General features: G+C 41.5%; 1 protein-coding gene across 7 annotated transcripts in view; it reads right to left on the bottom strand.

The window, feature by feature from the left end:
• LOC139267144 (rho-associated protein kinase 2-like) overlaps positions 1-18,009 on the bottom strand; it is a 289,307-nt gene that overhangs the window by 22,554 nt on the left and 248,744 nt on the right. For 6 of the 7 annotated variants that reach the window (XM_070884998.1, XM_070884995.1, XM_070884996.1 and 3 more), the window contains exons 26-29: positions 13,137-13,305; positions 7,475-7,696; positions 6,431-6,501; positions 3,755-3,843 (exon numbers count right to left, since the gene is read on the bottom strand). In XM_070884998.1, the coding sequence (XP_070741099.1) occupies positions 3,755-3,843; positions 6,431-6,501; positions 7,475-7,696; positions 13,137-13,305 (551 nt within the window). The remainder of the gene's footprint in view (positions 1-3,754; positions 3,844-6,430; positions 6,502-7,474; positions 7,697-13,136; positions 13,306-18,009) is intronic. The other variant, XM_070885001.1, reaches the window with a different exon arrangement.

Here is an 18,009-nt window from a genome sequence, read left to right on the forward strand (position 1 = left end):
TTGTAACAACTAGCTCCGTGCTCAAGAACAAGAGGTTAACACCGGAAATAAATAAAGGTTAAGGAGGCCAATGCAAAGGAAGGGAAAACACTTTCCACTTTTGGCATGAACTGTCAGCATCAGACGCTCAGGTCATTATCATCATAGGCAGTCCCTCGAAACGAGGATGACTTGCTTTCACGCCAAAAAAGGATGAGTTCACAGGTGTTTCAATGAAGGATCTAATATTCCAGGTTAGCGTCCTCGTCCAGGCCAACATCCCCAGCATAGAAACATGGAAAATAGGTGTAGGAGCAGGCCATTCGGCCCTTCTAGCCTGCACCACCATTCAATGAGTTCATGGCTGAACATGCAACTTCAGTAACCCATTTCTGCTTTCTCACCATACCCCTTGATCCCCCTAGTAGTAAGGACTACATCCAACTCCTTTTTGAATATATTTAGTGAATTGGCCTCAACAACTTTCTGTGGTAGAGAATTCCACAGGTTCACCACTCTCTGGGTGAAGAAGTTCGTCCGCATCTCGGTCCTAAATGGCTTACCCCTTATCCTTAGACTGTGACCCCTGGTTCTGGACTTCCCCAACATTGCGAACATTCTTCCTGTATCTAACCTGTCTAAAATCATCAGAATTTTAAACGTTTCTATGAGGTCCCCTCTAATTCTTCTGAACTCCAGTGAATACAAGCCCAGTTGATCCAGTCTTTCTTGATAGGTCAGTCCCACCATCCCGGGAATCAGTCTGGTGAACCTTCGCTGCACTCCCTCAATAGCAAGAATGTCCTTCCTCAGGTTAGGAGACCAAAACTGTTCACAATACTCCAGGTGTGGCCTCACCAATGCCCTGTACAACTGTAGCAACACCTCCCTGCCCCTGTACTCAAATCCCCTCGCTATGAAGGCCAACATGCCATTTGCTTTCTTAACCGCCTGCTGTACCTGCATGCCAACCTTCAATGACTGATGTACCATGACACCCAGGTCTCGTTGCACCTCCCCTTTTCCTAATCTGTCACCATTCAGATAATAGTCTGTCTCTCTGTTTTTACCACCAAAGTGGATAACCTCACATTTATTCACATTATACTTCATCTGCCATGCATTTGCCCACTCACCTAACCTATCCAAGTAACTCTGCAGCCTCATAGCATCCTCCTCGCAGCTCACACTGCCACCTAACTTAGTGTCATCCGCAAATTTGGAGATACTACATTTAATCCCCTCGTCTAAATCATTAATGTACAGTGTAAACAGCTGGGGCCCCAGCACAGAACCTTGCGGTACCCCACTAGTCACTGCCTGCCATTCTGAAAAGTACCCATGTACTCCTACCCTTTGCTTCCTGTCTGACAACCAGTTCTCAATCCATGTCAGCACACTACCCCCAATCCCATGTGCTTTAACTTTGCACATTAATCTCTTGTGTGGGAACTTGTCGAAAGCCTTCTGAAAGTCCAAATATACCACATCAACTGGTTCTCCCTTGTCCACTCTACTGGAAACATCCTCAAAAAATTCCAAAAGATTTGTCAAGCATGATTTCCCTTTCACATATCCATGCTGACTTGGACCTATCATGTCACCTCTTTCCAAATGCGCTGCTATGACATCCTTAATAATTGATTCCATCATCTTACCCATTACCGATGTCAGGCTGACCGGTCGAAAATTCCCTGTTTTCTCTCTCCCTCCTTTTTTAAAAAGTGGGGTTACATTGGCTTCCCTCCACTCGATAGGAACTGATCCAGAGTCAATGGAATGTTGGAAAATGACTGTCAATGCATCCGCTATTTCCAAGGCCGCCTCCTTAAGTACTCTGGGATGCAGTCCATCAGGCCCTGGGGATTTATCGGCCTTCAATCCCATCAATTTCCCCAACACAATTTCCTGACTAATAAGGATTTCCCTCAGTTCCTCCTCCTTACTAGACCCTCTGACCCCTCTTATATCCGGAAGGTTGTTAATATCCTCCTTAGTGAATACCGAACCAAAGTACTTGTTTAATTGGTCCGCCATTTCTTTGTTCCCAGTTATGACTTCGCCTGATTCTGACTGCAGGGGACCTACGTTTGTTTTTACTAACCTTTTTTTCTTTACATATCTATAGAAACTTTTGCAATCCGTCTTAATGTTCCCTGCAAGCTTCTTCTCGTACTCCATTTTCCCTGCCCTAATCAAACCCTTTGTCCTCCTCTGCTGAGTTCTAAATTTCTCCCAGTCTCCGGCCACTTCCTTGGCTTTAATACTATCACTGATTTCCCTTGATAGCCACGGTTGAGCCACCTTCCCTTTTTTATTTTTACGACAGATAGGAATGTACAATTGTTGTAGTTCATCCATGCGGTCTTTAAATGTCTGCCATTGCCGATCCACAGTCAACCCCTTAAGTATCATTCGCCAATCAATCCTAGCCAATTCACGCCATACCTTCAAAGTTACCCTTCTTTAAGTTCTGGACCTTGGTCTCTGAATTAACTGTTTCATTCTCCATCCTAATGCAGAATTTCACCATATTATGGTCACTCTTCCCCAAGGGGCCTCGCACAACGGGATTGCTAATTAATCCTCTCTCATTACATTACCCAGTCTAAGATGGCCTCCCGCCTAGCTGGTTCCTCGACATATTGGTCGAGAAAACCATCCCTTATGCACTCCAGGAAATCCTCCTCCACCGTATTGCTTCCAGTTTGGTTAGCCCAATCTATGTGCATATTAAAGTCACCCATTATAACTGCTGCACCCTTATTGCATGCACCCCTAATTTCCTGTCTGATACCCTCCCCAACATCACTACTACTGTTTGGAGGTCTGTACACAACTCCCAATAACGTTTTTTGCCCTTTGGTGTTCTGCAGCTCTACCCATATAGCATTGAAGCACTGACCACACTTGATCAACTCCGCTGGGCAGGCCACATAGTTCGCATGCCAGACACGAGACTCCCAAAGCAAGTGCTCTAGTCGGAACTTGCCCACGGCAAACGAGCCAAAGGCGGGCAGAGGAAACGTTATAAGGACACTCTCAAAGCCTCCCTGATAAAGTGCGAAACCTCATTGACACCTGGGAGTCCTTGGCCATAGATCGCCCTAAGTGGAGGAAGTGCATCCAGGAGGGCGCTGAGCTCCTCGACTCGCATCGCCAAGAGCATGCAGAAATCAAGCGCAGGCAGCGGAAGGAGCGTGCGGCAAACCAGGCTCCCTGCCCACCCTTTCCCTCAACGACTATGTGTCCCACCTGTGACAGAGACTGTGGTTCTCATATTGGATTGTACAGCCACCGAAGAACTTATGCTAAGAGTGGAAGCAAGTCTTCCTCGATCCCGAGGGACTGCCTATGATAGGTAATATTCCAGGTCCTGAACTACATCCTGAAGGGTGGAAGATGCCTGTGCATGGATCTTTTAAACGTGGCCGTTGCACACCAGCCACCACAGGTATGGTATGGTATAGGTCAAACACAGAAAACGCTCCCTTAAGTGTGCTAAATTGGCAAACTCATTCAGGAACAAAGATGGGAAATGGAAACACTAATGGTGTAGGGAGTGCACAATCTTAAAAGAGTACTCCCGACATCATTAGCTTTTCTGTTTCTCATACCTGCTATACTTGTAACAGAATGAGACTTCCAATTTAGTGCCAAATAGCAGGTGGGTTTGTACAACCCAAATTCACTTTACTTGCAGGACCATTATAATTTACTACATCAATTACTCCCTTAATACTCATTTTTTATATGAATACATGTAGCTACTTACTCTATATCCAACACCATAGAAGGATTAGACAATTCTTTGTCCTGTTCACTGTCATAAAATAGGATCTTCTTACTGCTCACAACTACATACTGTAAAACAGAAGAAAAAAATATACTTGCTTCAGAGCAAACAAAACTATTAGGAGGGAAGTCTTGAACTTTTTTTGTTAATGTGAACTAATTTTTTTAATTCAGATGCTGAAACCAAAGCATTTCTGTACCATCCCTCTATCAGGATTCATCACATATCGCACGGCAACAGCTTGCATTTATAAAGCACCTTTAATATAGAAAAATGTTTCAAAGTTGCTTCACAGAGGCGTAAACAGACAAAAATGGACTCCAAACTATATTAGGAGTGGGGCTTGGTCAAAGAAATGTGTTTTAAGGAGGAGAAGGGCAGACAGGTTTGGGGGTAGAATTCCAGAGCATCAAGCCTAAACATCTGAAGTCACGGCCACCAATAGTGGAGCGAACGAAGGGGGAAAACATAGGCAGAGGAGTAGGCCATTCAGCCCCCTCAAGCCTGTTCACCCATTCTACTAGATCATGGCTGATCCGTACCTCAACTCCGTTTATCTGCCATTGCTCCATATACTTCGCTATTCTTACCTAGCAAAAACCTATCAATCTCAAAAATTTAAATTCACCCAGTATTCGAAGGCTCTTGGTGGAGAGAAAATTATGTATCAGAAGCCAGAGTCAGAGGAACAGAGAGAGTTCTGGTTAGGGTTCTGGGCTGGAGGAGATTACAGAGATAGGGAGGGAAAGGCCATGAAGGGATTTAAATACGAGAATGAGAAATTTAAATTTAAGGCTTTGGGAGTCTAAAAGTCAATGTAGGTCAGCAAGGACAATAGTGATAGGTGAGCAAGACTCCGTGCAGGACAGGATATTGGCAGCAGAATTATGGATGAGCTGAAGTTCACAGAGCACAGATGATGGGAGGCCAGCCCACAGAGCAGTGAAATATAGTTTGGAGCTGACAACGGCAAGGATGAGTGTTTCAACAGCAGATTAGTTAAGGCACCGGCAGAGGTGGGCGAGGATATGGGAGTCAGAATCTCAGCTCGAGATTAAATATGATGTAGAGGTTGTAAACAGAACCTGTTTCAACTCAAGATAATGGGCAGGGGAGGGGAATTAAATTTATGGCAAGGGTATGGAGTTGGTAGTGGGAATTGGAGATGACAACTTTAGTCTTTCCAATATTTAACTGGAGGAAACTGCAGCTCATCCGAAACTGGATATGGCACAGAAGCAGTTGGAGGACTCGAGAAAGGTGATAGCAACCATGTGGAAGTTGACACCATGCCTTCAGATGATGTTGTCAAGGGGCAGCATGAAAATGAGGAAGAGAACGGTGCCAATGCTATATCCTTGGAGGACTGTAGAAGCAATGGTAATTTCTGGAGATGCTTTAGCTACGATCAGGTCGGTAAGAATGGAACTAAGCAAGAGCTGACTGTGTGAAAGGCTGAAAAAAAGCAGAGGACGAGGAAGGAAAATGCACTAAGTCACAGACACAGACGTTATCATTTGTGACTTTGGAATAATGCTGTAGTGGGGCGGAAACCTGAGATTGGAAAGATTCAAAGCGGAGTGCAGTAAAGAAGGGCACAGATTTGGGAGGCTTTGAAAAATGAAGGTTGGAAATAGGATGACAGTTTGCAAAGAGACAGGGGTCTAGGGTGGGTTTTCTGAGGATGGTATGATGAGGGTCAGGGTCAATACTCAAGGAGAGGTAACCATTTACAATGTCAGCTAATATGGGGGGCTAAGAAAGGAACCTAAGTGGTCAGTAGTTTAGTATTGTCAGGTAAAGGAAGCAGAAGTGGGTTTCATAGTCAAGAGGAGCTCAGAGTGGGTATGCGGGGAGAAACTAGAGAAGGACATGGGATCAAGGATAGGGTGGGGGGGGGGTGGGAGGAGGAGAAAGAAGTTTGACGATGGGCAAGGTGGTGAAGAAGAGAAGCAGCAGAGGCAGCTGAACAGATGGTCTCAATCTTAATGACAAAGAAATCCATGAGCTCTTTGCAGTTTAAGGAGATAGTTGGTAGTGGAGAAACAAACTTTGGATGATCTTTGCTCTCCAGCATGATACTGGAGTAGAGAGCAGTTTTGACAGAGGAGACAGAGGACTGGTAACACTTGATGTGGTCCAGCCAGATTTGGTAATGGATGGCTAAACCAGTTGTGCACTGGATACATTCAAGTCCATGCCACTTGAACTTGAGGGAGTAAAGATGGGGATGAGTAACAACTCTAGTTAAATCTTTAATATGTGCTACAGAAATTCTACTAACCAAAATGACTAAAATCTGTATTTACAAAAAAAACTTTATCCAAAGATTTTTCTGCACAGGTAATTATACAGAAATTTTATTTTTGATGTCTGCAAATCAGCCAAATTTTTAAAGTAGAATTTAGCAGCGATCATTCAGCAAAACATCCAAAGTTATTTGTAGGTATATTATTCTCTGCTAACCACCTTTGACTGTGAGCCATAAAAGACATATTACTGGCTGTCCCACTGCACACTCATCACCAGAACATACACAGAGATCTACCAATATATATCCCAAAGCTAAATTTCAAACAACATACTTTATCTTGCTGATGACTGCTAATCCAGATAATCATTGATAGGGAATTTCTTTTGAAGGAATAAACATACCTGTTTTCGCCATAGGAATTTCTTTGTGTTGTTCCTCATTGGCAAGGAAAGCCAACCTTCCAATCTGGATTCTAAAAAATGGAAATGCAATTAAAAAAAAAACACAATGACAGTTGACAAAAATTCTTGTATCCAAATTGGGTAGTATCTGAACTTTTTACTCTGATAGTTTTGACAACCAGTATCATATTTTGTAAGTTTTCTGAATATAAAAATCTCAGCTAATTATTAACTTTTTACTTTATGGTTCACAGCCATCAGAATTTGTAGTCCAGGTTATTGCTGCCCATACAGCCTTGAAAATTGTTGCCAGACTGGAAGCACATCTTCAAACTTCTGAGGAGCATCAATTTGTTTGTCAGTCTTAAACTGAAGAAATTTAGAAACCAAACCTGCAGAACTCTCCATTTTATTTTTAATTCTCATTTTAAAATAGACTGCAATGTGTAGCTTTTTCTTGAGCCCCTTCACCATTTATTACTACGGGACTCAAAGAAACAGCCACATAAATACCCAAAACTTACTAAAGGTAAAATAATTAAAATTTGACAAGTCCATAAAATTCTTAAATTGGAACTCGTCCAAATAACTGGATTCCTTTAATATTAATTAGTCTAAACAAGATAAAACAAGCTTGAACCTAGAATTTGCATTATAAGCCAGAACAAAAGCCACATAATCAACACTCAAGAGGTTAGGGTGATCAGCCTTGCCGAGAATTGAATTAAAAGTTAAGAAGATTACACTTGAGCACTTTCACTGACTCTTTTGGATGAATGTATTGATTAAAATTAAGTTCCTATAAGTAGGTCAATGCCATTAAAAAAGGTTAAGATAGCTTTTTATAAATGGAGCTTTTGCAACATTTTTTAAAAAATGCCATTTTCTTTGTTCTTTGCTTCTGTATCCTCCTGCATGCGGTTATACTCTTCTTCAAACAGCATTTTTGCATCTCAATCTTTGTGCTTATCAAGGCGGTTAGGCAAACTCTAATAACCGAGTTTTAAAAAAGCAAATGGTACTCAGTCGCATGCAGTACGTCACCTGCAGAATCAGGTTCAAGTTCAGGTTCAGGTTCAGGCTCAGGCTCAGAGTCAGGGTCAGACTGTGTGCGTACAAAGGACTCTGTGTCTTCATCTAAGTCAGACTCAGAATCAGAATCACGGAGGTGAGAATAAGAGGGCTTAGTGGCAATGGTAACAGAAGTGGAAGAGCGCTTGTAGCTAAAAGACATGGACTCCGTAGTGTGGGACTGAGTGATACGAACTGGGAAAACCAAGGCAACAGAGAAGTAGAAAAGTAAAGATGTTTATTTTTCACAGCTTAAGTTAGTGTAGAAAAGGAATAGAAAATGAAAAACTAAAACAGAAATAATCAGGTAAAAGAGCAAAACAAAGTTAACTGTCCACAATTTTTTTTAAAGTTTGTAGAAAGTGTTTTTGTAGCTGGATGAAACACAACTATATTTCAAACTGCAACACACAAGAACATAAGAAATAGGAGCAGGACAAAGCCATACGGTCCTTCAAGCCTGCTCCGCCATTCAATAAGACCATGGCTAATCTTCGACCTCAACTGCACCCTCCCACAATATTCCCATATGCCTTGGTTCCCTTAGTATCCAAAAATCTATCAATCTCTGTCTTGAATATAGTCAATGACTAAACATCCACAGCCCTCTGGTAGAGAATTCCAAAGGTTCACAACTCTGAGTCAAGAAATTTCTCCTCATTTCAGTCCTAAGTGGCCAACCCCTTATTCCAAGACTGTGACCTCTCGTTCTGGACTCCTCGGCCAGGAGAAACATCCTCCCTGCATCGACCCTGTCAAGCCCTGTATGGATGTTATGTTTCAATGAGATCACATCTCATTCTACTAAATTCTAGGAAATTTGGCCAGCCTCCTCAATCTCCTCAATTCCCCCCATTCCAGGAAATCAGTCTGGTTAGCCTTTGTTATACTTGCTCTAAGGCAAGTACTCCAGGTGTAGTCTCACTAAGGCCCTATATAATTGTAGCAAGACTTCTTTACCCTTATACTTCAATCCTTTTTGTAATAAGGGCTAACACACCATTTGATTTCCTAAATGCGTGCTGATTCTACATATTAACTTTCAGTGATTCATGTACGACGACACCCAAGTCCCTCTCAATACCAAGATTTCCCAATCTCTCACCATTTAAAAAATATTCTGCTTTTCTATTTTTCCTACCAAAGTGGATAACTTCACATTTCTCCACCTTATATTCCATTTGCCATGCTCTTGCCCATTCACTTAACCTGTCTATATCCCTTCGCATCTTCCACACAACTTACTTCACCACCTAACTTTGCATCGTCAGCAAACTTGGATACATTACGCTCATCTAAATCATTGATGTAGATTGTAAATAGCTGAGGCCCAAACACTGATCTTTGCGATATCCCACTAGTTGCAGCCTGCCAACCCAAAAATGACCTGTTTATTTCTACTCTCTGTTTTGTGTCGGTTAACTAATCCTCAATCCATGCTAATATATTGCCCCCAACCCAAAGAGAAATAATTGTGTGTAATAACCTCATTTGTGGCACCTTATAGAATGTTTTCTGAAAATCCAAACACACCACATCCATTGGTTCTCCTTTATCTACTCTGCTAGTTACATCCTCAAAATACTCTAATAAATTTGTTAAACAGGATTTCCCCTTCATAAAACTAGATTTACTCTGCCCAATCATATGATTTTTAAGTGCTCTGTCACCACGTCCCTAATAATAGATTCTAGCATTTTCCCTACTACTGATGCTAGGCTAACTGGTCTATAAATCCCGGTTTTCTCTCTCCCTCCTTTCTTGAATAGTTTTAGAATCTTGGGAATTCCAGAAGATCAAAACCAATACATCCACTATCTCTGTAGCCACCTCTTTTATGACCCTAAGATGTAGGCCATCAGGTCCAGGAGATGTGTTAGTTTTTAGTTCCATTTCTTTACGAATACCAATTTCTTAAAGTTCCTCATTCTCACTTGGTTCCTCAATATATCTGGAATGTTTTTTGTGTCTTCTTCTGTGAAGACAGACACAAAGTATTTGTTTAATGTCTCTGTCATTTCCTTATTCCCCATTATAATTTCTCCTGTCTCTGCCTGTAAGGGACCCATGTTTACTTTTGCTAATCTCTTCCTTTTTCCATACCTATAGAAGCTTTTATAATCTGTTTTTGTGTCGCTTGCTAGTTTACGCATATATTCTCATTCTATTTTCCCTTTCTTTATCGATTTCTTGGTTTTCCTTTGCTGAGTTCCAAAATCCTCCCAATCCTCAGGTTTAATACTCGTTTTAGCAACATTATAATCCTCTTCCTTTAATCTAATTTCTCTTGTTAGCCATGTTTGGAACATATTTCTCCTGCAGTTTTTATTTCTTAAGGGAATGTATATTCGTTGTAAATTATTTATTTAAATATTTGCCATTGTTTATCTAGCATGATACCTTTTAATCTAGTTTCCCAACCTACCATATCCAATTCACCTCATATCTATGTAGTTGGCTTTGTTCAGATTGAAGACCCTAGTTTCAGATTTAACAAAATCATTCTCAAACTCAATATAAAATTCAATCATATTATAATCACTGCTCCTCAGAGGTTCCTTTACTACAAGGTTATTAATTAACTCTGCCTCATTGCACAATACTAGATCTAAAATAGCTGGTTCCCCTGTTGGTTCCTCGACAAACTGATCTAGAAAACTATCTTGTATACATTCCATGAACTCGTTCTTTGCACTATTACTGCAAATTTGGTTTGCCCAGTCTATATGAAAATTAAAGTCCCCCATGATTACTATATTACCCATTGTACATGCAAATCGAATTTCCTTATTTATACTGAGCTCAACACTACAACTACTGTTAGGGGGCCTACAAACTACTCCCACTAATGTTTTCTGAAAGCTGTTGCTTTCTGGAGTGGGGAGCAATAAGAGAAGTATTTGTGAAACTAAACAAAAATGGTATTCGGAATTAAACAAAGACTTTCTGCACAAAATTAACTTTGTTTTGAAAGTACTTTCATATTCGTTGACATAAGAGTGGAATACATTTCATTTTGCTACCCAATGTGGCCTCTCATGTGAGACGCCAATTAGTGCTGTACACTCATGCCCAACGGGAACGGAGTCGAAGATGTCAAAACACATTTTGCCTGGACTCTTTCAGCATTACTCAACAAGTTTACTTGGTTCTACCAAACTTGAACTGTTGCATATTTTATATATTTAGTCCCAATCTTACAATTACTTCTAATTTGAGCAACATTAAAAAGGTGCTGTCTATCCAGATCAGGTTGCCCCAATACTTTCAATGCCTGTTCATAATCTATAGGAGATTTCTGTGGTTGTAAGACATATTAGGCCATTTCATCTCCTGCTTCAGTAACTGCAGTTTTTTTTTTAAAAAGAAAAAGAAATAAACAAGGAAATGCCACCTAGCCTACTTCTTCTACAAAGTATGTACCACCGATCTTATTAGAAACTCTACCACACTCATTTAATCTCCCGAGGTAAGGTTCCAAAAAATGTCTGATCCTCAAAAGATAATGCAAAACTCTGGAATAATTCACCCATTCCCACACTTAGACTATTTAATCCTGGCCCGCTGCTTTGAATATTGAACACATCCAATCCCTAAAACCCAGTATCACAGGAAATATTGTGGCCCAATCTATACCAATCTAACCACACTTGGAAATAAAATACACCAACAGCTATTTTTTTTCCTCCAAAATACTGTGCTTATGGATTTTTATTCTAAATTGTTTTTTTTTTCTAATAGTATTAACACATTAGTACCATTGATAACTTATGGAAAGATTAATACTACCTTGGCAGTTAAAACAAGGAAGGGATTAATGGACAGGCTAATTGGATCAAAGGTTTTCTCCTGCCATAGTAATTACCATGCTCTGAAATGGCCTTTCACCCATCCCCATAAAGACTCATCCTATATCCAACCAGATATTTATGCTTTACCTTTGGAAGACAATTAATTGGCACATCAAATGTCTTTTCCATGCGTCTGTTCTGCATATCCACTATTTTATAGCAAAGAAAAATGCCTTCAAATCTCTTCAATCTCACTGACTTTGAATCTATGCCCTCTAGTTTTGCACTCACTCAAAGACAAATTAGCCTGAGCACATCAACATTATCTATACCCCTCACAATTTTGTGTCTTCCGCATCACCTGAACCTATTTTTCTCCAGTGAAAAGTGTTCAGCTCCATAAGCCGCTCTGCATAACTTAGAGCCCCAACTCCTAATATCATTCTTATTGCTCTTCTTTGAATCCTCCACAGTGCATCAATGTCCTGACTTCGACACTACAGGTATTAGCAAGTCAGGATTCAAGCAATGTTTAATCAAACATTATAGGATATAAAAATGAACTTAAAAATACCATTGATCTCGTTAGAAAAGTAACCAAAACGGATTAGAAAAGTGTAAAATATCCAAAATACATTAAACATGTGTAGATCTTTCTTGACTATAATTTTCTTCCCAAAGGCTACATACTTTATATACATAGATTAGCATAATTCCCATTATTAGGCTAACACTCATAAGAACATAAGAAATAGGAGCAGGAGTAGGCCATTGTCCCCTCGAGCGTGCTCCGCCATTTAATAAGATCATGGCTGATCTGATCTAGGGCTCAGCTCCACTTCCCTGCCCACTCCCCATAACCCTTCACTCCCTTATCGTTCAAAAATCTGTCTATCGCCACCTTAAATATTTAATGGCACAGCCTCCCTAGCACGCTGGGGCAGAAAATTTCACAGATTTACAGCACTTTGAGAGAAGAAATTTCAAATTTCTCCTCATCTCAGTTCTAAATGGGTGACCCTTTATTCTTAAACTGTGCCCCCTAGTTCTAAATTCCCCCACGAGTGGAAACATCCTCTCTGCATCCACCTTGTCGAACCCCCTCAGTATCTTATATGTTTCAATAAGATCATCTCTTATTCGTCTAAACTCCAATGAGTATAGACCCAACCTGCTCAATCTTTCTTCTTAAGTCAACCTCTTCATTTCAGGAATCAACCTAGTAAACCTTTTCTGAACTGCCTCCAATGCAAGTAATATCCCTCCTTAAATAAGGAGACCAAAATTGTACGCAGTATTCCAGGTGTGGCCTCACCAATACCCAGTAGCTATAGCAGGACTTCTCTGCTTTTATACTCCATCCCTCTTGCAATAAAGGCTAACATTCCATTTGCCTTCCTGATTACTTGCTGTACCTTTTTGTGTTTCATGCACAAGGACCCCCAGGTCCCTCTGTACTGCAGCATTTTGTAATCTCTCTCAATTTAAATAATAATTTGCTTTTTCATTTTTCCTGACAAAGTGGATAACCTCACACTTTCCCACATTATACTCCATCTGCCAAATGTTTGCCCACTCACTGAGCCTGTCTATATCCCTTTGCCGATTATTTGTGTCCTCCTCACAACTTCCTTTCTCACCCATCTTTGTATCAGCAAACTTGGTTACATTACATTCGGTCCCTTCATCCAAGTTATTAATATAGATTGTAAATAGTTGAGGCCCCACTCACCAAGATATTGGTCATATTTTACTGGAACAATTATTTAAACTATGAATAGCAATTATTTTAAGTACCTAAAAACAGTAAGTCTTTTTACTTTTGGAGAAAAACACATACATACCAGGAAATCCATCATCTGCTTCTGCATCGCCAGGCCCACTGCCAATACTAGTAGTGTCTAGTCCCACGTGTATTAATTGCAGCTGAGAACGAAGTTGTTCAATATCACTGTCTTTGCTGTCTAGTGCCATCTGCAGCTCAATTCGCACCTGGCTTTCATCTGCAATTTGCTGTTGGAAAATTAATGTTGCATAGGTGAATTATACCCATTGATACAGCAATAGAATTTTAGCTATGAGGAAAGAATGGATAGGCTGAGTTTGTTTTCTTTGGGAGAGAGGAGGCTGAGGGAATACCTTATTGAGCTGTATAAAATTATGAGGTGCCTAGGTAGAATGGATAGGAAGCACCTATTTCCATTAGCAGAGGGGTCAACAACCAGAGGCATAGATTTAAAGTAATTGGTGGGAGGTTTAGAGGGGATTTGAGGGGAAATGTTTTCACCCAGAGGGTGGTGGGGGTCACTGCCTGAAAAGGTGATAGAGGCAGAAACCCTTACCGCATTTAAAAAGTACTTGGTTGTGCACTACAAGGCTACGGACCTAGAGCTGGAAAGTAAGATTAGGCTGGATAGCTCTTTGTCGGCTGGACCAAACACAGTGGGCCAAAATGGCCTCCTTCCGTACTGTAAAGTTCTATGATTCTATTCTATGATACATTGAGGGTGATGGGATCTGGAACACACTGCCTGAATGGGTGGTAGAGGTAGAAACCCTCAACACATTTAAAAAGTACTTGGATATGCACTTGAAGTACTGTAACCTACAAGACTATGGACCAAGAACTGGAAAGTGGGATTCGGCTGGATAGCTCTTTTGCGGCCGGCAGACATAATAGACCAAATGGCCTCCTTTTGTGCCATAAATTTCTATGATTCTACGATGCTATACCAACTAATCCTTTAAAAAAAACTCAAGTACAACTGTAGTTATTAAAATATCCAACTATCCATTTCAACATTAATGAAACTTTCAATTTCCCATCATTTTTTTTAGATCATTTTTATTTACTTTTTAATTTCCAAGAATGCCTACAGCCCTCATTTTTTGCAGGTCCTACCATTTTCATGGAAAGAAAATGAGAGTTACATGCTTCAAATTCCATTCCATAGCCACTGACTCTATCCCTCTCCCTAACATTTCAAAATTCTCATCCTTGTTTTCAAATCCCTCCATGGCATGGCCCCTCCCTATTTCTATAACCTCCTCCAGCCCCACAACCACCACCCATCTGCCCTCCCCCCCTCCCCCCCACGAGATATCTGCACTCCTCTAATTCTGTCCTCTTGAGCATCCCTGATTATAATTGCTCAACCATTGCTAGCCGTACCTTCGGTTGCCTAGGCCCTAAGCTCTGGAATTCCTTCCCTAAACCTCTCTGCCTCTCATTCCTCCTTTAAAGAAGCCACTTAAAACCTACCTCTAATTTCTCGTTATGTGGCACAGTCAAATTTTTTGTCTTATAATACTCTGTAAAGCACCTTGAGACGTTTTACTACATTAAAGGCACTATATAAAAAGAAGTTGTTGTTGTTGAAACTCTCATCTCATACCATAAACTGCCAAAGAAATAGCTTTCACACTAATGAAATTTTGGCCTTGTATGGTAGTATTGATTTATATATTTGGCAGTAAAATGGGCACGGAACCACAGAATTGTTCAGCATAGGAAGTCACCATTCGGCCCAGTGTGTGTGTGCTGGATCTTAGCTGGAGCAATCCAAATCTAATCCCCAATGTCCTGCTCTCTCCCCAGGACCCTGTATGTACCTCTGCTTCAAATATTTATCCAGTATACATAGAATTACGACATGGAAAAAGGCCATTCAACCCAACAGGTTCACATTAGTGTTAATCCTTCACATGAAAAGTAGTCCTAATCCAGTGAGCCACATGCCTTTATTCTATCCTCTTCAACACCTACTCTTAAAAGTTGATATGGTCATTGCTTCAATCACTAAAGTCCACTTATCCTTATCCACTGAGGTGTTGCTTTTAAGTGGAGAATCTGCACCCACAAATCCCTCTGCTCTTCCACAGTGTGCATCTGCCCCCCCCCCCCCCATAAATATGACTTTAAAAAGTACAATCTCACGTTGAATTCCATCTGCCTCTTTAATGCCCATTTCATCATCTTATTAATATCCCCCTGCAGCTTCATTTGGTCGTCAGATTGATTTACTATTCTTCCTATTTTAGTACAGTTTACAAATTTGGAAACCATGCCCTCCAGCTCTATATCCCGATCATTGATGTACACAGAAACGGTTCCAAAATGGAACTCTGTGGGACATTCTTACCTACTTCCAGCCACTGTGAGAAACTGCCCTCATCTTTTTTTTATTATTAGCTCCTGGGATGTGGACGTTGCTGGCAAGGCCAGCATTTATTACCCATTCCTAACTGCCTTTGAGAAGGTGATGGTGAGCCGCGTTCTTGAACCGCTGCAGGCCTTGTGGTGAAGGTACTCCCACAGTGCTGTTAGGGAATGAGTTCCAGGATTTTGACCCAGTGATGATGAAGGAACGGCGATATATTTCCAAGTCAGGATGGTGTGTAACTTGGAGGGGAACTTGCAGGTGATGGTGTTCCCATGTGCCTGCTGCCCTTGTCCTTCTAGATGGTAGAGGACGTGGGTTTGGGAGGTACTGCCGAAGAAGCCTTGGCGAGTTGCTGCAGTGCATCTTGTAGATGGTACACACTGCAGCCACGGTGCGCCGGTGGTGCAGGGAGTAAATGTTTAAGGTGATGGATGGGGTGCCAATCTAGCAGGCTGCTTTGTCCTAGAAGGTGTCAAGTATCTTTAATGTTGTTGGAGCTGCACTCATCCAGGCAAGTGGAGAATATTCCATCACACTCGTGACTTGCGCCTTGTAGCTGGTGGAAAGGTTTTGAGGAGTCAGGTGGTGAGACACTCACTGCAGAATACTCAGCCTCTGACCTGCTCTTGTAGCCACAGTATTTGTGTGACTGGTCCAGTTAAGTTTCTGGTCAATGGTGACTCCCAGGATGTTGATGGTGGGGGAATTCGGCGATAGTAATGCCGTTGAATGTCAAGGGGCAGTGGTTAGACGCTCACGTTTTGGACATAGTCATTGCCTGGCACTAGTGTGGCGCACATGTTACTTGCCACTTGTCAACCCAAGCCTGAATGTCATCCAGATCTTGCTGCATTCGGGCATGGACTGCTTCATTATCTGAGGAGTTGCGCATGGAACTGAACACTGCAAACATGAGCAAATATCCCCACTTCTGACCTTATGTTGGAGGGAAGGTCATTGATGAAGCAGCTGAAGATGGTTGGGTCTAGGACACTGTCCTAAGGAACTCCTGCAGCGATGTCCTGGGTCTGAGATGATTGACGTCCAACAATTATAATCATCTTCCTTTGTGCTAGGTATAACTCCAGCCAGTGGAGTGTTTACCCGATACCCATTGACTTCAGTTTTAGTAGGGCTCCTTGATGCCACACTCGGTTAAATGTTGCCTTGATGACAAGGGCAGTGACTCTCACCTCACCTCTGGAATTCAACTCTTTTGTCCATGTTTGGACCAAGGCTGTAATGCAGTCTGAAGCCAGATGGTCCTGGCAGAACCCAAGCTGAGCAGGCTCCTACTCGGATTCCTTCATTCTACAACTAACTTGCATTTATATAGCACCTTTAATGCAGAACAAATGTCCTAAGACGTTTCAGAGGCTAAAGAAAAATATGGGAACCAAGCTCCCCAGTAGCCACATTTTTTGTAAGCACGCAAGCAAAGTACTTGTTAAGTACCCTGCAAATTTCCACTGATCCTCTACTAACCACCTCATATTTAACAATTTTCTTTTCACCAATATATTTATAGAATACTTTACTATTCTTAATATTTGAGATTTATTCCTCATTCTCCTTTGTTTTCCTTAAATTCTTTTGTTATTTTTTCATATTCTCTCTTCTTTAAAAAAATTGTACTATAGGCTGCATATGCCCTTTTATTCAATTTTAATTCATTTCTAATCTCTATTTATCTACACAATTCTGAAACTTTAAAAAAATGTAGTATATATTTAATCTGCGATTTTGAAATCGCCTTTTAAAAAGTAAACAATTGTTAATCTTCAGTCCTGTGTGCCAATTTCTCTTTCCACCTCACCTCAATCACTCAGTTTTCTAAAATCTGCCCTATTCCAATCTGGTGCCTTTGTTTTTGTACTATTGATTTCAGTTTCCATTTGGAGCTTAAATCTTATGTTATGGCAAATACTCTCACGGTGGTCATCCACATTTAATTCATCTACTTAGTTACTCATATCATCATCATCATAGGCAGTCCCTCGGAATCGAGGAAGACTTGCTTCCACTCTTAAAATGAGTCCTTAGGTGGATGAACAGTCCAATACGAGAGCCACAGTTCCCGCCACAGGTGGGTCAGATAGTCGTTGAGGGTAAGGGAGGGTGAGACAGATTCGCCACATGCTCTTTCCGCTGCCTGCGCTCGATTTTCTCGACGATGAGACTCGAGGTGCTCAGCACCCTCCCAGATGCACTTCCTCCACTTAGGGCAGTCTTTGGCCAGTGACTCCCAGGTGTCGGTGGTGATGTTGCACTTAATCAGGGAGACTTTGAGGGTGTCCTTGTAACGTTTCCTCTGCCCACCTTTGGCTCATTTGCCATGAAGGAGTTCCGAGTAGAGCGCTTGCTTTGGGAGTCTCGTGTCTGGCATGTGGACAATGTGGCCTGCCCAGCGGAGCTAATCAAGTGTGGTCATCCTCTGCCTGCTCCACGACGACATGCAGGCCGTGATCCTTACCAATGGATCCATTACAGACCCAATCCACGTCCGGACCGGAGTCAAACCGGGCTGTGTCATCGCCCCAACCCTCTTATCAAT

Source organism: Pristiophorus japonicus, chromosome 7, assembly GCF_044704955.1.
Source record: "Pristiophorus japonicus isolate sPriJap1 chromosome 7, sPriJap1.hap1, whole genome shotgun sequence".
Taxonomy (NCBI): Eukaryota; Metazoa; Chordata; class Chondrichthyes; family Pristiophoridae; genus Pristiophorus; species Pristiophorus japonicus.